Source organism: Chlorocebus sabaeus, chromosome 22, assembly GCF_047675955.1.
Source record: "Chlorocebus sabaeus isolate Y175 chromosome 22, mChlSab1.0.hap1, whole genome shotgun sequence".
NCBI lineage: Eukaryota > Metazoa > Chordata > Mammalia > Primates > Cercopithecidae > Chlorocebus > Chlorocebus sabaeus.
In genome coordinates, this window is record NC_132925.1 from 68,690,111 (window position 1) to 68,712,549 (window position 22,439).

Sequence of the window (22,439 nt, forward strand, 5' to 3'; positions counted from 1 at the left end):
GAGTTTTACAGCTGTGAAAAATATTCAATTTAAAATTTAAATGAATGCACTTAATAGGAAATACCGTAGAGTCATAATCTGTTTGTAAGTTGACTGACATATAAAGTGCTTTTTTGTTTTAAAGTTAAAAAAAAAAAAATCACATGCACACATACTCGGGTTAGACTTTCGGGTATAAAATGTCAGGTGCAATGTAACGTGTACTCAACTCCAAGAGTCAAGCAAATAACCTTGGTATTTAGGACGTTGCCTTTTAGAACATGAAATTGTATTTTGTTGTGTGTCCTTTTTTTTTATTTAGAGGAGGACTACATTAAGAGGTCACCTATTAGCTGTGTTTTTGCTGTCTTAAACTCAGCCCTTCTGTCTATTAAAATCAAACCACTGTGTAAACATTCCCGTGTTGTTCTTGGTCTACAATGGCCACAGGGATCAGGTTTCACCTGCCTGCACATCTTCAAGCAATTAGAGCAATTAGCGTGAAGCCATTTCACATTCAAGGATTCAAGGTCTATGGTGACATTCAAGTCCAGCAGAAGTCTGAAAGGGAGAGGAGGAAGAGGCCCAGAGCGAGACGACTGTTCCATGGCCCTGAGCAGACAATTTCTCTATTAAAAATGGTGGCTCTTTAATGATGTTATTATGAGGTTTTTAAATGACATATCAAAAGTTGTTTATATCACAAAAACCCAACAGTCATTTAATTATACTAATGAAGGTCTTTATACGTGGCAGATTTTTTAAAAAAGATTTCTAATGGCCATGAGAAGTGGAGTGTTGCTGCTCCTTGCATCACAGCGGTGGTGGCGGCATTCTTTGTAGAGGAAGAACCTATTTTATAATGTATAAGGGAATTTGCATTTCGTTTTCACGACAAACCTTTCTGTGTTTTTTATAAATCGAACAATTGCAACAACATGGAATATTTAGTTGGGGTAAGTTTGGAAATAAGTGTTGAGAGCAACTATGTTTGCTTTTTTTTTTATGGTTAGAGAACAACCAGGGTGACTTTCACAGATTGAACTAGTACAGTTCAAAGGGAAATCATCGACTTTAGCACATCTGATAGCTGTATAGGCATGGCAGAGGTGTCTTGAAACAACACTCTTAGGATCCAGTAGGGCTTTGGCTTTGTTTGTTTGTGTTGTTTGTTTTTTGCCTTTGTAACTTAGTTACCCAGGACTCGTTTGCACAAGGCAAATGCTAAACTGATTACAGCTTTTAAAAATTGGCTTGTACATTTTTTAATCCATATTTTAATGTTGGTTTATTATGCAAAAAAGGAGGGGCACTAATTTTAAAAATCCAAGCGTGCTGCAAAAGAAGATCTTGCTTTGCAGTCCCAGAGGGTGCTTGCAATCAGGAATAACCGCGGGCTAAATTATAATGTGGAATTCTGTTGCCCTTTAACCTGATGCTGCCTGTTCACATTCAGTGTTTGTTAACAAACAGCTTTAAGAACAAAATTGTTGGGATAATTAGTATTTCATTGTATGCACTGACTTTAATGAAAATAAGAGGCTTTATTTATTTTTTTTTAATTGCATGCCTCTAAGAAAGTTGTGATAATTCCTTTACAGAACTGCCCTAGTTGGCTTACAAACTACTAGGTGTTGAGCTGTTACATATCTGTAGGACAGAACACATCTATTTGTGTGACTGAGGCTGGAACATTTGTGTTCATTCCATAACTAGCCATTTTAGGGAACTGGACTGCTTAGAGCTCTCTAGCCCCATCTCGAACTACTTATAGCTCTTCTGTTGAGAGATGGTTTTCCTGACCGCCCACTTTCATGGCGCCCAGGCTGTGTGCCTTTTGATACTGCAACGCAGAGCAGCTGCAGGGGATGCTAATAAAATGCAGCATGTTGGACACTGAGCAAGGTAAGAGTCTGCCTTTTTCTCCTGCCCCTTGAAAATGGATTGCTAGGAAATCATTTCCTGGTCTCTAACTGGACCAGCTGAGTTAGAGAGGAACATTTGCATTGGATACTCCACCCCTTCCCAAAGTGGAGAAGGCAGGCGTGGAAGCACTGTGAGGCTCAGAAGGGAGATGAGGCAGTAAACCAGATCTTTCCCATTTTTTCCCCCTAGCCTAGTCCTCTGTTTCTGTGATCTGCCTTTTGAACTGTTTTTGTGGCTGATCAGTTCCACCTAATATGTCTCTTGATTTCTGCTATTGTAATACTCAGGCGACATGCTGTTCTCTTCATTTTTATAAGCTTTAGATGCTTCTGCCTGTCATTTTCTGGCGGTTTATCTTCAGCGTCTGGATTTGCTTTCAGACTTGAATGTCTATCAAGCTGCCGTTGCTTTGAATGTGAGATCAAAAGAAGATGAATTCCAGTAAAAAATTTCCTTCTATGAAGAAAAGATTGGGGCCTATGTAAACATCCCACTGACAGCTCCCAATGAGTTATTTTAGCCGAGTATTAGCACCTGGATGACAGACAGTCCAGCATTCCACTCTAAATAACAAATCAGTAGCTTCCGTGGCAGAAGAACATTGCCACAAGAGCAATACATTTTCAGAAGGAATCCTTTTCTTCCTTTTTTTTTTTTTTTTGTTATTGAATATGGCTGTTCAACTCTTCCTCTTATTTTTCAAGCTGACTTGCTGTGCCTTTACCAGTTTACTTTTCTTTACAGTATCTGTTGAATTACTCCGGTGACGGAAGACAGGACTGTGATAATCATTTTGGGGCGGGTTAAGGAGTGTTCCAGTAGGCAAGCCAGGCATCTGGAAATAAACAGGTAGTTTGGTTGATGGTGGAGAAAGAAAATATAAAGGACAGCCAGTCAAAGCCAGATCCAGGGCATATCTCTGGAATACGGGACGATATGTTCTTTAAAAATACATGTGACAAAATCCTCTAAAGTCTGCAAAATCTGAATTTTCTTTTTTTTTTTTTTTAAAGCATCCTGCCTATGTAAATGTCACCACAAAAATATCTCAAGAGCAGGTTTCCCGAAACCCTGTTGGTGTGTATTTGTCTGCGTGAATGAGCTGTGTTTGGCTAGGGCTTGGTCTAGCCAGGGCACACTGCGTGTGCTGTGTCGCTGCTTGCAGACCTGGAGCGGTTTAGATACGTGTGGCATTAATAGATTTCTTTAAGTGCTAAATGCAACTTTGAAAATTACCTGCAAGCTCCAACTGATCTTTCAACTTTGAAAGTGAAGAATTACTTGAGGAATTCTTGTGGTTTCTTTGTCATTTAGTGAGAGCCCAGCCAGCTACTGTGGAGGCAAACCTCCCTGAGGTTGCCTACAAAGGGCAATGTTCCAGTGTGTTTTCTCTTCGAGTGTGCTTCAGCCGCACAGTACTTCCTGTTTATTCAAACATCTTTTTTACCACTCGGCAACCCCCGCTTCGCAGAAACAGCCAGAACCCATCTACAGCAAGAAGACGGAAATCCAAAGGCAGACAGTACGGGCTCCCTTCGCCAAACTCTTCATTTTCTCTGTAAGTGTCCAGAGAAAAAGAAACATTTTTTTTGGTGGGTTAAACTTTTAAACTAGGGATCCGTTCTTGTGCAGACGTTCTCCGAAGGGCGAAATAAGATGTTCCAACTTGTTTACTGCTTTTTTTCCTCCCCCTTCCCTCCTCTCTCCATCAGAGGCTTTTTTCTTTTTAGAGATTTGAGAGGACCGTCTCCTTCTAACTCCTTGTTTAATTCACTCTTGCTTTCAAATATGTCTTTGGATATAATCAGCTAAGTAAGCAGCCGGGTGGTGTCAGGATAGTTTTATAGGCTGAACGTAGATTGGAACCTCTCTCTGCTTACTGTGACATTGTTTCGTGTTGCCTTCTTTTTCTTCCTGTTATCACAAGTAGTAAGAGAATGTGGGGATGGTGCCTTTGTAATTCTGCATCTACAGAATTGTCCCCTAATGTTTGCATCACGACACCGTCATCATTTGTGAATCAGGCTTGATAATATTTGTACCAATTTCATGCCAATAAAAGTCAGACTGCTGAAACACACACGGTCATTATCTCATTCATATTCCTATTGTTTCAATGGAATGGGCTGCAGAGGGAAAGGGAAGCCTGCCTCACTTTCTGTGATGGTTGTTAACTTTGATGTTGGAAGGCTCTTTTCAAAATTTTCCTTGTGGATCATCAGTATGGCAGGAAAAGCCCTTGGACTTGGGCTGCCCCCTGGCTCTTGAGTAGAAGAGCGATGTAACGGCTCTCTTAGTCCTTTCTGTTGAAATGACTTTTTAAACACTTGGTTTGACATTTTTTAAAAAGGTTCCACCTTTTCCTGTCTGTAGTCACTCCTTTTGCCTCTCTCCCCTCCCTCCACACCCCCCTTCCCTAACCCCCAACTTCAGTTTAATTGGTAAGCCAGGTGTTAATATTTCTTTTTTAACTATATAGTGGTCAGGGAATAGACAGGAAATGGAAAATTAGCTCTTTTGATCTTAAGAGAATTGTTATTGCTGTGAGCCTTGTTTGCTAGTCCCCAGACTAAATATTTTTAAAATTTAGTGTCTAAAACAGCGTCTATTACAATAGAGAAAGAAATATGATCTGGGGTTGTCCAAACCTCTCATAGAAGAAACATTTAAATACATAAAATAATTGTATGTATGTGCATGTGCATGTGTGTGTATTGCTATGGCTATGATGGCTTTTTTGAATGTTCAGAAGTTGTTCTCTTTTGCAAGAAAAAATAAGATGTTTGCGACTGCCTTAAGGACAATTTGTTTAACAGTAGGAGTAATTGCAGGGAAAATGGAAAGAGTGACTGAAGGTATTTACTCAGATGTTAGTGTAGGTGTGGGGGCTGAAAACTCAGTGTGGGAACAGTGGGCTGCTTTTCTTGGTATCTCAGTCTATTTGATGACCATCAAATTTCCCAGCTCGCTGGTTTTGTTTTTTCTGGATGGCATGTTTGATTATTTATCAGAAGGGGAAGGGAGTAGCTGAAGCAAATAAACATGTGACCAAGTTCTGTTTTGTTTTCCACTCCGAAAGCCATGCCCTTTAACAGATATACAGAAAATAATAAATGCATTGTTTTATGATAAAAGGAAATTATATGTGTCTTTTTTTTTTTTTTTTTAAGGCAAGTGAGTTAACCCTTAAGGTTCAGGAGGCTTTTTGCCTTCTGAGAATTTGCCAGGCTTTTTATTGAGAATTAGCCTATTGCAACTAATGGTTTTATGGAACAGGATTTCCCAGGATTACTTTGTTCATTAGTTTAGCTTTTTCTAGACAGTTCACTTAGGAATGCCTGCCTCAGTAGCTTGACTGTGTGGTGTATGTGTGTGTGTTTTAAATCATAATACCATTGGACAAACCAGTGGCTCTTACCATTTTGTTGAAGGCTATATTCTGATGTTTAAAGCTAAAGATGAATAACTCAACTAAAGGAAAGTATACCATAGTGTCTGTGGCTAGGGTACAACATAATTTATCAGAGGCCAACATTTCGTCCCTCTCTTTAAAGATGTTAGGCAGGTGCTGTAATAGAGAGAGTCTACTTTTATGTCTGTGTCCCTCAGAAATACCTTCTAGTCTTTAATATTATGTAACCTATTTCATTATCTTCAAGGTTGTCATTATCTCAAATTGATTCCTCCAGAGGCCAAGGGAAAGGCTCAAATCTATATTAAATTTAGATTTAAAATTTATGTATTTTTTTAGTTCTCAGGTGGGGTTTGCACGGCTTTGTGAAATCATTCTTAATATGTAGGCATTCACTGAGATATGTGCGCATACTGGCACATTCTTTAAATACAGGAACATGATTTTCTGTAGGGGCTTCCTTACTTCTCCACATCCTGAAGAAGTGATGTGCGTGATTCTAGCACAGTGCCTGGCCCAGTCACATCCAGGCCTATAAATCACCGCCGAAAATCTGTTTCATTGCCTATACTGTTTTGGAATGTGAATTGAAAATATGCACACAGAAGGGGTTCCCTCTTCATTGACTATATAAGGGAACGGTGCAGCAGAGGCTCAGATACAGTGCAACTTTCACGAGTGTTGCCCTGCAGATAACTGGGAGGTTGCTTTGCTCTTGAGAGGACAACGATGGAAGCAGTGGCCTTTCCGCCTCTCTCCAAAAGGCAGTTGGGTTGGATAATCATACTTTGTATTTATACAGAGCCCTTTGTCTGTAGAAATCAAAGTGCCTGACTAATGCTAACTTGTTAATACTCAGAACACCCCAGGGACATAGGTAGGCTGCAAAGATTATCCCACTTTTGAGGTGGGAAAATGTCCTGTTGTTAAAATCATTTACAATTTCCGGGTGTGTCTGTATTTAATGCTCATGCTAGACCTGGAAGTGCTATGATCTAGAGATCATGAGAAGCATTTTTTCCTGTGACATAGTCAGCCCTGACCACAGGCAGTCTCATGAGAAAGTGTTTTACCATGAAGAAACTGGCCTGGAAAATATAGCTAGTGCGTGATGTTGATGGTGGTGGGAGGGAGGAGGTGTTGAAGACTAATCGCGCTTAATTTTAATCTATTTAGGGTCAAAGGATTTTTTTTTTTTTTTTAAAGATACAGCATGGGCTGAAACTTCTGATTTTTGTTTTGTTTCTCTTTAACTCAATATGATGTTGGCAATTTAACTTCCACAAAAATCAAGTTAGTTTGTTCTTTGTGAAGAAACAGATACAGTACTGCTTATGGGCGCTGCAAAGTTAAGTCAGCGGTTGCTCTGTAGTTACATGCTTTGGGGGCAAAAGAATTGAAACATGCTGTTAACCTGGTATGGTACTGTGTGATTCTTCAATTCTGGAGTGCCGTGGGCCTCCTTCTTGGGTTTCTAAAGCACAGTGTAAAAATTAGGCAAGTGCCATTTACTGTTCAGACTCCTTTGTTGAAAGCTTTTCCAGAAAACTCCACAGTAGGGTGGAGGTGCTTGGGTTGTTTGGCTCCTTATACTGTTTGTTTGTTGGAACCTGAATATAGAAATTAGATTTGAAACAAATCTCTACTCAAAATGTGCTTTTAATTTCAAAATGTAATTTTCAAAAGACCATACAAAATGATTCCAGTTTTTGCTTAAGAAATATTCTTTTCTTTTTTCTTTCTTTCTTTTTCTTCTTTTTCTTTTTCTTTTTTTTTTTTTTTTTTTGGTTTGTTTGTTTTTTTTTCCTTTGAGATAGAATCTTGCTCTGTTACCCAGGCTGGAGTTCAGTAGTGCTATCTCAGCCCACTGCAGCCTGCGTCTCATGGGTTCAAGCAATTCTCATGCCTCATCCTCCTAAGCAGCTGGGACTACAGGTGTGCACCACCACACCTGGCTAATTTTTGTATTTTTAGTAGAAGACGGAGTTTTGCCATATTGCCTGGGCTGGTCTCCAACTCCTGGGCTCAAGTGGTCCCCCTGCCTTGGCCTCACAAAGTGCTGGGATTACAGGCATGAGCCACCGTGCCTGGCCCAAGGAAATTTCTTTTCTTTTTTTTATTTATTATTATTATTATTTTTTGAGATGGAGTCTCGCTCTGTGGCCCAGGCTGGAGTGCAGTGGTGCCATCTCAGCTCACTGCAAGCTCCGCCTCCCGGGTTCACGCCATTGTCCTGCCCCAGCCTCCTGAGTAGCTGGGACTACAGGAGCCCGCTACCACGCCCAGCTAATTTTTTCGTATTTTTAGTAGAGACAATGTTTCACGATGTTAACCAGGATGGTCGCGATCTCCTGACCTCGTGATCCATCTGCCTCAGCCTCCCAAAGTGCTGGGATTGCAGGTGTGAGCCACCATGCCTGTCGGAAAATGTCTTTTCTTAATCATATCCCCAAATGCTAACAATGTGTCATTGCAGATGATGGTGTCATATTTTTTTTTATTATTCTCCCAATTCATGTATACATTTTACATATCTTCTACCATGAACTTACTACTTTCATAATCTGTAGTTATACAGCACTTTTCAAAATCACTTGTTACTTATTGAGTGTGAGGCTCTAGACTACGCACTTTACATGTATCAATTTGACATAGGCACTTTCAGTTCCTCCCATTCTTATTGAGGAAGAAACTAAGACACAGAGAGGTTAACTAGCTTGTCTCAGGTCACACAGCTAGCAAATGGTGGAATTGGCCTTCAGATCCAGACACAATGATTGGTGTGTGTTCAACCACTATGTATGCTGCTTTTGTAGAAATATAGTAATGTTTTTTCAAAGCAAACTTCTATTTCTTTGTAATTCCTATGATTCTCTCTGGGTCAGTAATTCCCCCAAATTCCCAGAGAATCCTTACTTCTTCATGCCTGGAGACTCAAGTTCCATCTTATGCTAAACTGTGGTTACTGGAAGTTCCAAAGATCATTGTCACTTTTCGAGCACAACTCTGTGAACATAACTGTGTATCAGATGACCACAGTTTTTTTCAAATTCCCTTTTAAAGAGTTTCTAATTCCGCGACCAAGCCAATCAAATCTGTATTTCTTTGCCACCATAAGATGTAATCTTTCTAAAGTTCATTACAAAGTTACCTTTTTGTGTGGCTTAGATTAACCTGATATATTTTTCTATATATGTCTACTTTTTTTTAAAATCAGTCATGTTAAGCAAGTAGTCTTCTAGTTCCAGGTGAATGGAAGAACTCCAAATCCATAGGTCTGTGGATTAGTGGACTTTTTGTGTATGTCGTTCTTGAATATAGTGAAGGGATTCTATCCAGGCTGTGTGAACTTGACCACATTACATAAACTTTCGGTTTATATAAAGCAATTTAGAACCAATTGTAGTTGGAATTCAGTGTTAGTCACCATTTTCTTCAGTGGTAGCATCACCACCAGTATCATCATCTCCCCCTAGCTCAATATTTGCCTCTTAGGCAGCCATTCCTGCATTGGGAATTAGCAAGGCATGGGTGAATGTTTGGTAAGAGTCAGAAAGAGTCATATTTGCTCAAGTGCCTTTGCCATTGGAAAGAGCCAGGATTCTCAGCTGCATGTCATCTGTGTGACTACAGATAAACCACGTACCCCTCTTGTCCTCAGTTTGCTTTTTGTACAATTAAAGTTGACTGCCTTAGATCTCTTTGGGTTCAAGAGAGGATGCTGCAAGTTTTCTTAGTGTTTCTATAAAGAGGACGACCAGTGGTTTGAGATCACTGGGAAAAAGGAATCTTTGCTTTCCATTGAGAAAATATATTCTCTTATGCCTGGGGCAGTGTATTATACATATAGTAATAGTTTTAGTTTCCATTTACTGAATAACTATCGTGCTTCAGGTGCTGTGCTAAGGGCTTTACCTACATATGTCACATAATCTTTACAATTTAACCTCTCTGGTCTTCTGTTTCTCTGTTTGTTTTTTTTTTAATTTTTTATTTTTTTTTTTATTTTTTATTTTTTTATTTTTGACACACAGTTTATGATCTACATATTAAAATAACCACAAACATAATGCGTGCACCACACACTTGCATACATCATGCTGTATTATAAGTATCAATTGTAATAGTGATATTTGAAACATTTTTCTATATGCTTTGCATAATAAGTAACAAATATTTTGGAGTAGGTAAAATAGTTTAACTATTGTAGTTACTTTACATACTTTAAACAAGGTATTTATAGTAAACAATTGTGGTGTTTTTATTTGGGGATTGTTTTTTAATATTATTTTTTCCAAGAATTGTCCAGAATTTTTTCCTCTCCAGAGAGAAGAAAAAAAAAATTGTAAGCGTATAACTGCTGAAAAGGCAAAAACTGAGAAAGGCCTAACCTGATAGGCCCAACTTGAAAAGAATTTCTTTTCAGCACTAGGTAGTAGACATATGGAGTCCCTCTGTATCATTTCTTTTTTTAAAAAAAATATAACTTCAACTTTTAATTTAAATTCATGGGTACATGTGCAGATTTGTTTCCTGGGTATATTGCATGATGCTGAGTTTGGGGATATCCCGACACCCAGGTACTGAGCATAGTACCCAGTAGTTAATTTTTTCACCCTTGCCCACTTCCCTCTCTCTCTCTCCCTCATCTGTTAACTGGGTATAATTTACCTCAAAGAACTGTGAAAAAATAAATAATATAATGGCTCTGCACTGTTTGGTACTTGTTTGGCAATAAACACTAAAAAAATTACAATTTTTAATTATCTTTCTATCCCCATTGACCAGGGGGACCAGGGCAGGTTTAATAACACAGTAAGTTAGCACCCATACCACCTCCACCAAAAAAGAAGAAGAAGAATGTATTTATAACAGAGTGCAAGAGTCTACAGTGGCTTAAAACAAGAGCTAGAAATCCCGCTGTACCTAAAAGTCACGCCGAGTGGGTCAGGAGAAGAGATCTCACTTAGATGGAGGTGAAGTGTAAGATACAGGTGTCCAGAGTCATTAACTGTGGCTGGACTTTAGTGAAATTTGGGTAAAAAAAAAAAAAGAAAAGACTTGTGTTCTCTTAGCTCTGCTTTTCTATTATTTGCTTTATGAAAAGTTCCTTTTGAAAAAAATCCAACCTTGGCTTAGCTGAACCAAAGAATGAGGGACTTGTCTAGAATGAGGCTTGAGGAAGAGCTGAGAATCAAGGTATGATGGGGACAACATCAATATTCCAAAAGAAGATGGATGAACTCAGATAACCAGAGAGGTGAAAACACAGTGTGTGAGAGAGCAGAGATAGCTGGACTTGTTAATTCCTTCCTGTCCGTCTGCTTGGAGTTTGCCATCACAACAGGAGAAACACAGGATGCTGCTACAGGGATTCAGAAGCAGGGCTGGTCCCTTGGGTCTGGGGATATAAGGGGACACTGCTGCTTGAAGGAATTGGATTGTGAACAGAGTTTTTAGGGAATGGTTGAATTTAGTGAAAAAGATTCTTGGATGCCATGTAAATGTGGGCAAAGAACAGGGAGGGCAGACTTGTAGATATGGTTATGGCTCACGGAGTCCTGGCCATGGAAAGATCTGATTGAAAAAAAGCAAGTCTTTTGTGTGGGGAAAAGAAGGGAGATTAAAGTTAGAAGGTGTGACACTGAGAAAAGACCCTTCCCTTCATTCTGGAAGCAGAAGAGCCCACAGTGAGTCATGCATTTTTAGCTCCGGAGGTCTGCATAGCCCTTTGCCAAGATTACCCACGGCCATCTTTGGTCTAATCAGTGACCTTGGTACAGTGTGAGTATCAAGTTCTCATGAGACAATGTTTTGTTTTTGTTTTTCCATCCTAGCCACTCTGTAGACTTGTGACCTTGGGCAAGTCACTGAACTTGACAATCTGTCTCTGTTTGCCCATTTTAAATCAAGAGTTATACAACTTTCCCCAACTTCCCTTAGAAAAGTTGGGAACAAGAAATAAAATTAGTGTAGAGAGAAACTAACTAGCACAGCGTCTGGTTCATAGTAAACAATTCAATACAGTGTTTTTATTTAGTGTCTTAAATGTAGGGAAGTTATGCTGCACTTGTCCCTGTGTTTCTGGATGCTCCTCATTTTTCAAATTGTTATACAGATACAATCTTAGCTATTTTAAATAACGCTTTAAGAAGTGTAAATTAATGGAGAATATTAGGATTTCCCCCCTCCAATCCTAATATTTGATCAATAGTGAGTAGTTCCGCATTTTACATTATTAATCTTGTTTGGGCCTTTCCTATATTCCCATTTCTGTTTCTTTCTTTTGTCTTCTATCTGCTGGAATGTTGCCTCTAAATCATTTTTACTCTTTGCTTCTTTGCCCAAATTCAGGCAAGAAAAGGAAGGTACTTTGTGAAGCAAAGCATTCATAGGTGTTAATTGCCTCTTAGGGCATCCCGAGTATGTGTGACTTATAGTATAAGAAAAAAAGGAATACAGCACCATATTTGTTTGAGCAAGAACTGGGTTCAGTGTTACTAGGAAAATCATGGAAAATCCTCCATTATTTTGAGCATAATTCTAGTTAGATTCTTCCCCAAGCTTCAAAATTAGCAAGTCTCATTCTGAGGTATGAAAAGATGTGAATCTGAATTATTCATAATGAGAGTTGCTGAGCTGCACCCTCATAAAAGGCAATTGCAAAAAACAGTGGGTTAAATACAGTGAGTTAATAGAGCCTTTTGATTCATTTATCCTTGCATTTGACCCCGATTTTTTTCTACTTTGGGAACCTGGAGGACGGGGCCAACTTATTTATTTTTAAACACAATCTAGTCTTAAACAGAGGGAAAAAAGAGTTTGATGCAGCATCCAACTTAACATTTTAGACATTTTCTAATAAACTTCACTTCGGTTTTACTTCATTGCAACGCTAATGTGGCCTACAGTCATAGCAGCCTAAGCTGTGATCTTGTCAACTCTCATGAGCTAAACAGGCTCAGGCTTGGGCACTGCTTGAATGGAATCCCTCCAAAGACAACTCAGGTGCCGGAGACTTGGTGTAGTGATTCAGCGTCTGGCACTGGCTCCAAGAGGAGCAACCAGCCAGTGCCTCAGCAAGGTGGTTATAGGGCCCTATGTTAATGGGAGTAGGAGTATGATGGTGGTGGGTTTTTTTTTTTTTTTAGCTCTTCCAAAAGACTTCAAACAGACTTCCTGACTGTTTGTAGTCATTAAACTTACTACACCTAATTTTGCAAGAGGACCATAGACCATAGATACCCCTCCTTTTTTTTTTTTTTTTTTTGTTTTTGATGTCATGAAGATCCTATGCTTTAGCTTCCTGGCTGGGAAGTATCCTATACGTGCCTTTTAAGTAAAAAAGGTTACTCATAGTTGCAAGCGGATATGGGGTTTGCTGACCCCTTCCTGGGCTTGATTGGCGGTGGGGTTTCTAGCAGAGTGCCACCTCCTATCTAGAGCCTTCGGCATCTCTGTGTGTTCACGTCTCCTGTAGTTGGTGCATGGAATGGCATTTGAATGCACAACAGTAATGCAGGCAAATCATGAGGTGGTGCAGGAACACATTTGCACAATTCTCTTTCGTCCCAGTTCTTGAAGAAAAAAAGAAAGAAAGAGGGAGGGAGGGAGGGAAGGAAGGAAGGAAAGAATTTTTTGCCATCTTTTCCTCCCCAAGAAAATATACTGAAATAAATTGCTGACTGTAAAAGAAACAAAAAGCACAACTCCCAAACCTACCTTTGCGGTATCTGTTGAATATTAAAGTAAAAGAAAAGCAAGAAATATACATAATAGGCATCATAGCAATGATAACCTCCCTACGTGTAGCTTAAAGAATATAAAATCATGTCTGTAAGTATATGTGAAACCTAACATTGGAAGTAGATCTAGGAGAGGTTCAGGTTGGTGTGGGGTGATAAAGTGGTCCAAGTACTGCAGAGGGTGCTTTGGCCTGGCCTTTACCTCTTCCCCACCGTCCCCACACAGAGATGACACTGCCCAGGACCCATGATTGTAACTCCTCTGCAGTTAGGACAATGATGACCGTAGAGAACAGTGACTTTTCTGTTTCTTGTCACTTTCCATTTTGACTCAAACACATAATGTTGGAATGCTGTAGACACGGAGTTGTCTCTGCTCTGATTTTTCTCCATGCCTATCTTGACGTTGTCTCATAAACTTATTTGCAAAGACTGGAACACTTTTTCAAATCCATGCAAAATGCCCTACCTAAATATCAGCTGTTATTAAATGCTCTGTAAGCAAAGGATAATTTGTCCAGCTGTTGGAACTCTTGAGGATGGATGATGCTACATAGAGCCTTTCCTTTCTCAGCCACTGATTCAAATTCAGTATATCCCAGTTGATGTAAGACTTGGCTGTCTACTGCACCTGCTTTTGGGGTTGAGTCAAGTGGATTTACTACCAGTGAATGTTCAGAGTCCACACCCTTATTTGCAGTATCATAGAGTAGACCAAGCAGTGACTGGTACAAAGAAACTGTTAAAGGTTGTCTGTGAGTGGTCATTACCCCCTGTAAGTTTTGTTGGAGGATGTGTTTTGTTTTCTATTTACGACGCCAATAACCTGACTCAACGATTTACTGCAGTGCTTTTGTTCTTCCCTTGTGTATCTAATAGTTACATAGTCATTAGAATTGGAATCTTTCTTTGAGCATCTAATATTTTCACAATCACCAGAATCCCTCCATAAGATTAGCTTACTTTTTCCATTGTCTTGTTATAACCAAGTGCTCTATTTGTAAAATGAAATTTTTTAAAAAGTGTTTGAAGAACCTGTTGCTTTGGAATCCTGCTGATTCTGTATGAATACTTCCAGTTCTACAAGCCACTGTCATTTCTTTCTTTTTCTTTTCTTTAAGTCATTCACAGCCCTTAATTCCTTCCTGCACTGGAGTGATTGCCCTGTCTAAAGCAAAATGATGATGAAGTTTCCTTACATACTCAGTCCCCGGTCTTGCTACAGAGTGATTGTCAGATTGTGTTAAATGATCATTGCTTTGGTTGCTGGGGTTGAACAAAGATAGCAAACTAGTTTAGGGGAACCAGGCTCTCTAGAGGGACTCAGAGGATGTAGAGGATGAGAAACAGAGGAGAGAATATGACTCCTTTCCTACTAATCTTCCCATGCTGCTTTTCTCTTTTTACAAGCTTTTCCTCCCACCCCCATATCCACAGTGACTGTTGATTAGCCCATGAAATTATCTGAAAAACAGGTTTGATCTTGAGGGGTGGGGAGAGTCTAGGAAAAGAAATTAGAAGAAGGATGGCTGACTCAGACCAGCCTTTCAAGCTGGAAATGGGACAGCTGCTCAGGGCAGACAGGAAATAACCAACTCTCGACTGGCCACCAATAAGGCACGTGCTGTCTTCATTCTGTGGGTGCTCAGGATCTCATACTGATCCGAACTGCTGTCAATTACCTACCAGCAGAAACACATCTTCAAAGTTTGAGGCAAGTTTTAAACAGTTTCGGATCAAAAGCACATGGATATATTTCCTTTTCAGAACATCAACATTGAATCTGAGCTTAAAGAACAGCTAATTAATAATGTTCTTGCTCCTTGGCCAAACTCTAAAATTATTTTGGGGAACTGATTGAAAGATGTGTTTATATAAAATTCTAACCAGTGAAATCTTTGGGGATCTCAGAATACAGATAGCAACCTAAGACAGGGATTGAGAGACTTTTCCAGTAAAGAGTCAGATAAGAAATATTTTAGGTCTCAAGGGCCATGTGGTCTCTGTCAAAAGTCTTTGACTCCATTTTGTAGCAGAAAAGTAGCCATAGATTTTATATATAAGGGGATGAGCTTGACTGTGTTCCAATAAAACTTTATTGGTAAATACCAAAATTTGAATACTATATGTTTCACGTGTCATAATATAATCTTATTTTATTTTTTTTCAACCATTTAAGTAAGCAAAAACCATTCTTATGTCTTGAGCTGATATATATGATATATGACATATATATGACAGATGTATAAAACAGGTGAGAGACTGAATTTGGTCCACGGGCTATAGTTTGCTGGCCCATGACTAGAAACTTTCCAGTTAGTCATATTTTTTGAAGACCTCCATGTGTCAGTGGCTTATCTCAGACCCTGTCACCAAGTGTGTTATGCAAAACATTTTAGAAAGATTTTCTCCTTCTACCAGCTTGCTTTATGTATGTGTGCATGCCTGTTCAAACCATATTTTATATAAACTTGTTGATGTTTCTTAAAATATGGTAGACATGTTTTTGAACATCGGCTACCTTGATAAACATGCTAAACATAGAATTACCTAGCCCCTAAATATAAGCACCTGCTATGATCTTAGAATGTAAATAGCTCAGAAGTTGTAAACATGCTTATGTAAAACATAATTTGTAAATAACAGATGGCGCTTATTTACTAAGAATATGAAGGCACTGATGAGAATGAAGTAATCTTGGACCAATAGAATGGAAGGTGTGTCAAAAATGTCCAGGTTCCCAGTTAATGTGAAAACATGACCTACCAAGCCAGCAGTGAAAGGACCATCTCACTGGCTCTTGAGTTCTGAGAGCTGGCCGTGGACCATGGCATGCCAGCCATCGGGCAGTTCCAACCTCTTGTGCAGATCCAGGCATAGATGGGAGACTAGTCAATCCACAGTTGAGATGAAAGTGATGCGTGCCTGCCCCCCACTCCCCCCGCCCCACCCACCACTTCTTTTAGCTCAGAGAGCCACTTATTTTAGTTTGAAGGAAAATAAATGTGAATGTGTGCAACTGGGCTCTAAGTGCCTTGGTTTTATCATTCACCTCCACTCTGTGACATCCTCAAACTGTGTCTTTACTGTAACCCGAGCCTAGCATGAAAATACAGGACCAGGTTATCCAGGGCCAGGCAATTGTCACATCTGTTATAAAGGAAGTGTTGACTCAACCCAGCCCAGGAACCACCACCAAGAGTAAAAGGTCTCCAGAGATGGGATTGGACCTTTTACATTATTTACATTAGCAATTGATCTGGAACTTGAGTCAGAGTTGAGCCTTGCTTCTTAAAAGAGAAATTCATTTATTCATATCCTTTCTGTCTCTGTCTTTCTGCTGCTTGCCCTCTCCTTCCTCCTTTTTCACCCTTCTGTCTCCCTCTCCCATAAACTCAAACACATATCCACACACATTCTGTATCCAGAGAATCTAATTTTATCTTCAAACAATATATCCTAAGGGACTTTTCTCTAATTGTGATTGAGATATTGTTATAAGAATAAGAAAAGTCCATTCTCACTCCTCAGTTGTATTGGAGTAATCTCTGGCCTGGCACTGTGACTCACAGCTGTAATCCCAACACTCTGAGAGGCCAAAGTGGGAGGATTGCTTGAGCCCAGAAGTTTGAAACCAGCTGGGGCAACACAGTGAGATCCTGTCTCTACAAAAATGAAAAAATTAGCTGGGTGTGGTGGCCCATGCCTGTAGTCCCAGCTACTCAGGAGGCTGAGGTGGGAGGATTGTTTGAGCCCAGGAGGTCAAGGCTACGGTGAGCCGTGATTGTGCTACTGCACTTCAGCCCAGGCAACAGAGTGAGACCTTGGCTCGAAGAAAAAAAAAAAAAAAAGATTATCTCTGGGGTTTAGGCAGTGGAGTTGGAGATGAAAGACATAATCTGTTCTGATCACATAACAGGTAAAAATGGCTATCAAGTCATCATCTACAGGAAACATGGTGAACATAGGTCTCTGACATAGTTTCCAAAGAGGATCCCATCAGTCATTGCACATTTTTCACTATCCCACACTGAACATTATAATAAGCGTTTTTTTACTTTTTACAAATCGTGGATGCTGGATATTTGTATTATAATGCCCAGATACATAGTGTTAAACACTAAGGATTTATTGCCTCTCCTTGCATGTGACGATTTAAAATCTAGACCACAGTAATTTATATATCATGGAAAGAAAACACCTTTTAGTGGTTGATTTCAAAGCATGTTATAAGTTCTGTTCAGTTAGGTTTTAAAACTCCTGCTGAGACCTAAGGCAATTTTTAAATGGATTTTAATTTGGGGAGGATATGGATAATAATTTGTTCCTACTCTGTTAACATACTCATGATAAAGCTGGGTAATTATTGTGGGATAATTCATAGCAATTCATATCAAAATGAATTATTCTCTGCACTAGTGTTGTCTCTCCATCCCAAATATTTAAAGTTATTTTACCTGTGTTTATTCATTTGGGGGCTGAAATTTGGAAGCCAGTTTGCCCATCTTTATCTTGTGGTGTTCTCTGTTCAGTAGGTCGGCTACAGTTTCCCTTGGGTTCACCCAAGTTTGCAAACCTTTTCCCCCTGTGCTTGTATCTTGGATTATCATCTTTAGTGGGCCTTTGTTTAAGATGGTATGAAGAGGCTGGGGTTTGCAATATGATTGTTTAAGTTCATGTACCCTACCTATATTGGGTCTGAAAAAAAAAGTCATACATGACTTTTTTACCCCCTTCAAACCAGAAAAATTGAATCTACAGATCCTAGTAGCTAATTTTGAAATGTGTGATCATTTTGTAGAGCCAGCTCAGTAAGCATTTGTTGAAAACTTAGGTTTAAGTTCTATACTTTCCTTTGCTTATGTACATTTATGAGACCATGCTCATATAAGAATAGTTTTGTGATGGCCGGACACGATAGCTCATGTCTGTAATCCCAGCACTTTGGGAAGCTGAGGCGGGCAGATCACTGAGGTCGGGAGTTAGAGACCAGCCTGGCCAACATGACAAAACCCTGTCTCTACTAAAAATACAAAAACTAGCAAGGCGTGGTGGCAGGTGCCTATAGTGCCAGCTACTCGGGAGGCTTGGGCAGGAGAATTGCTTGAAACCAGGAGGCAGAGGTTGCAGTGAACCAAGATTGCGCTACTGCACTCCAGCCTGGGCAACAGAGCAAGATTTTGCCCCCTCCTCCCCCTGCCAAAAAAAAGAATAGTTTTGTGTGTATGTGTGTATGTTTTTCTTAAAGACACTTCGCTGAACTGAGGAGTTGACTATAGTTGCTCTGAGACTTGACTGTTTAAAAATTGAGGCCGGGTACAGTGGCTCACACCTGTAATTCCAGCACTTTGGGAGGCCGAGGCGGGTGGATCACCTGAGGTCAGGAGTTAGAGACCAGCCTCGCCAACATGGCAAAACTCCATGTCTACTAAAAATACAAAAATTCACCAGGTGTAGTGAGACACACGTCTGTAGTCCCAGCTACTCAGGAGGCTGAGGCAGGAGAAGTACTTGAATCCGGGAGGCAGAGATTGCAGTGAGCCGAGATCTCACCACTGCACTCCAGCCTGGGTGACAGAGTGAGACTCCGTCTTCAAAAATAATAATAATAATAATAATAATAATAAAAAGTGAGTGCCTGTTCTCCTAGTATTTGGTGGAGTATAAGTTATATAGAGTCTTCATTACTTTGTTTTTCTTTGCTTGCTTTATTTTAGTGTTAAATGTGTGTGTAACCTTTCTCCTCTTCCCCACCATATTTTTCTCTGCACTGTCATCTACAGTCCCTCTCTCTGCCTTTCCAACTAGCAACCAAACCATTCTTTGCTGATCAGTCTATTATTCTGAGAACTCTGATGATAGCACTTAAAATATGTAACAGTTCCCTTTCTACATTAAAAAGCCGTAAAACCTTCATGTGAAATAACTAAGGGAACATATATAGTAGGAGAAGAGGCTTTTGCTCCTGCAGACACCTTGCAAAGGGGACTGGGACTATTTTTCTTATATGATATAAATGAAATCTTCACTCTGCCCACTTTTACACCTACGCATGTACTGAGCGTCTCCAAGGAGACAAGGAAACCCGGAGTCCAGTGATGGTGAATCCTCCCTGAGACAGCAGGCTAGAGTCTCAGGCAACTCTCCCAGGCGTCTTGGCTTCCAGATGCCCCACTCAGACAGCCCCTTTTCTCGAGGCTCTTCCAGGCAGGCCTTGTCGAATCTGTCTCTCCCTTCACAGCTGAACTAGCCTGTGCATTACATCTGAAGGGCTGGTCGTGGTGAGTTCAGTAGGCAGAAGGCCTCCCTGGGACACGGGGGTGGACGCAGTAGGGAGGTGGGATAGCAGGGTTCCACTTTTCTCGTGGTCTTTTCTTTGTCACTTATCTATCGGTGCTAGTGTTTGTCAGCTTTCGTTTGCACCTCTTAAACACAAAGGCGCCACTCAACCTTACACAGTGTCTTAAAAATATTATGTGTTACAACTCTAGTTATGAGCACAGTTCAGTGAGCGTGTCCTTTTAGGAGAAACACTGTTCTTGCACATTCCATGTTTTTAGGTGTCTGCTCATGAACATTAATCCTCTAGACTACTCTGTTTTCTCTTTCTTCTGAGTTCAATGCACAGGGACACCCAGGCCCTCTTACCTCTCTTCCATTCCACCATTGTCCCTGTAACTTTTCTTGTAAATATACATGTTATTTTCTTATATAAATGAAGTACCTGTTCCTTTTTAAGGAACACACTACCATCGTAAGTCCGTTATGCTAAGTTTCTAAGACTGTAGCCTCAGGTCCTTTTGATGTATTGATGGCATCTATGTGTGCCTCTTCTTTGATGCACAAATAATTTGGTTACCATATAGAAATTATTATTTATATAATAAGAAGTCTCATTTTGTGTCTAAACTCTAAGCACATCATTTAATGAGCATTCTCGACATCTCTGCCATGTTCTCTGCCATTCTTGGTTCTCAGCTGCGTTGACTCAAGTAACCCAACTTTTCATGTGACTTTCTAGCACAATATCCTCAAACTTCAGTTTTCTGTTGCTGATCCTACTGCCATCTTTGGAAAGGTGTGTGGCTAGCCATTATTCTTGTTCTGAATTCGTTGGCAGTGAATGTCTTCGTGGGGGTTTATCGATGACATTTTTTTCTTTTTTACTTGAATTTTTATTTATTTTATTTTATTTTATTTTTTGAGGTGGAAACTTACTCTGCTACCCAGGCTGAAGTGCAGTGGTGATACCTCAACTCACCCCAACCTCCGCCTTCTGGATTCAAGCGATTCTTCTGCCTCAGCCTCCCAAGTAGCTGGAATTACAGGCATCTGCCACCACACCCAGCTGATGTTTGTATTTTTAGTAGAGACAGGGTTTCACCATGTTGGCCAGGCTGGTCTCGAACTCCTGACCTCAAGTGATCGGCCCACCTCAGTCTCCCAAAGTGCTGGGATTACAGGCGTGAACCACCACGCCCAGTCTTGAACTTTTAAAAAGATTTGTCAGTCATATGTTAAACATTTTAGAGGACTCTTCTGTTTTCTTCCTGCTTTATCTCCAATTCATACTACCTCCCCAATGTCTACCTTTAAGGAAAAACCTTTCCATATTGTAAGCCTGAAAGGGTCATTTGTAATAAACATAACCAGTTTTGTTCACAGATACATAATGTTCCTCTTTAAGATGACTAGAGATCAGATTTGCCAAAATTTCCTCTCTGATTTCTATAAAGATCATCCTAGGTATGTCTCATCTGTTTCATCTTCCTTCCTAGATAGCCTAACCCATAGTGTATACTTTTCCTGTGATCCACCACTTAGTTGTTTCTCTTTATTTGGACTCAGATCGGGTGAAAGTATTACTTTCAACTTGAGTCCCCACATTTCCCCAAGAAGAATTGGGGGGAGGGTGAAGGTGATCCTGAAAAGGGCCCTGTAGTGTCTCCCAAGTTTTCCTCTTTGCCCGGGTTCCTCCTAGAGTGTCTCTGTCATCTTTCTTCAGAGTCCCAATCACTCATGGTCTTAAATTTCATGTCAGATCTGTAGTAGGAATAAAGTATCTGCTTAGATGCCTGTGGAACTGTGGATGAAATTGGCCAAGTCAAAGGAAACGTAAACAAATTCTGGAAAGTTTTCCAACTAAGACTGGTGGGAAGTTTCGTTTGCTGTTTTCATTTGCCAGGAAATAGGAAAGTCAGGACCCAGTCCCAAAGCGCACTTCCTGGAATCCTTTTTTATGAAGAGTCCCCCGAACCTGTGTAGTAACGCAAAGGATTTTCATCTGTTTTTCCTTCCAGGCACTTCAGGTGGCAAGACAGCTCCTCCTTCAGCAGCAACAGCAGCAGCAAGTTAGTGGATTAAAATCTCCCAAGAGGAATGACAAACAACCAGCTCTTCAGGTAACAATTCTTTTTCTTTTTAAATTGACATTCTACCCTTTGGGATAACTGATAAGCAGTTCAGGAGTGGATTGTGTTGAGCATTGCAAATCATGTAAGAAAATCTTCTGTGGAAAGTGCATTTTTGGTTTACTAGCAGGGTATAACATTTTGGGGAAAATATGTATTTGACCAAAAGTTTTATTGTCAGGCGTAAGATCTCCTGATCGGTGAATATAATAGAAGGATAAGGAGTTGCAAGTGTTGAGTTGCTGATAGGCAGTGTAGGTTACCAGTGAGAAAAGTTCACAGTACTCAGAATTGTCACCACATTCTCTTATGTTGCGTCTGGAAATGGGATAAACACACACAGACACACACTTACTTTAGTGTAGTCATCCTCAATAGGGATGATTCCACCCCCCCCGTCCCCCCGCTGCTGCCCCCCACCAGAGGACAATGGGCAATGTCTAGAGACGTTTTTGGTTGCCACAACTAGCAGGGCAGAGGTGTTGCTGGCATCCAGTAGGTACAGGCCAGGATCTTGCCAAACATCCTACAATGCACAGGACACAACACACTGTAATTCATCCCAGAATGTCAATAGCATCAAGAACTATGACTTGGCCTGAGGAGGATGTGGTACTTTTAATATTATATCTTGTAATGATTCTAATATATACCCAGTTCTTCAGTGGATATGTTCAGAATGCTTCTAGGTCATAATTTTTAAGTGGCAAGAAATTTTTATGTAAAGATACAAAAATGGTTGTTCTAGCAACTTCTCATTTCAGGCACGTTGAAGGCAAGGGGTTAATGGAGTAGAAGAAGGAGTAAGTTTATAAAAATCTTATTTGGGGCTGGGCATGGTGGCTCACACCTGTAATCCCAGCACTTTGAGAAGCTGAGGCAGGCGGATCACTTGAGGTCAGGAGTTTGAGACCAGGCTGGCCAACATGGTGAAACTCCATCTCTACCAAAAATACAAAAATTAGC

The 22,439-nt window shown here is 40.1% G+C and overlaps 1 protein-coding gene across 14 annotated transcripts in view; it reads left to right on the plus strand.

The window, feature by feature from the left end:
• The window catches only part of FOXP1 (forkhead box P1), a 628,854-nt gene that overhangs the window by 449,168 nt on the left and 157,247 nt on the right, over positions 1-22,439 (plus strand). For 10 of the 14 annotated variants that reach the window (XM_038002507.2, XM_007984973.3, XM_007984975.3 and 7 more), the window contains one exon: positions 21,363-21,464. In XM_038002507.2, the coding sequence (XP_037858435.1) occupies positions 21,363-21,464 (102 nt within the window). Of the gene's footprint in view, positions 1-2,977; positions 3,464-21,362; positions 21,465-22,439 lie in introns of those variants that run through there. The other 4 variants (XM_007984968.3, XM_007984969.3, XM_073009933.1 and 1 more) reach the window with 3 other exon arrangements.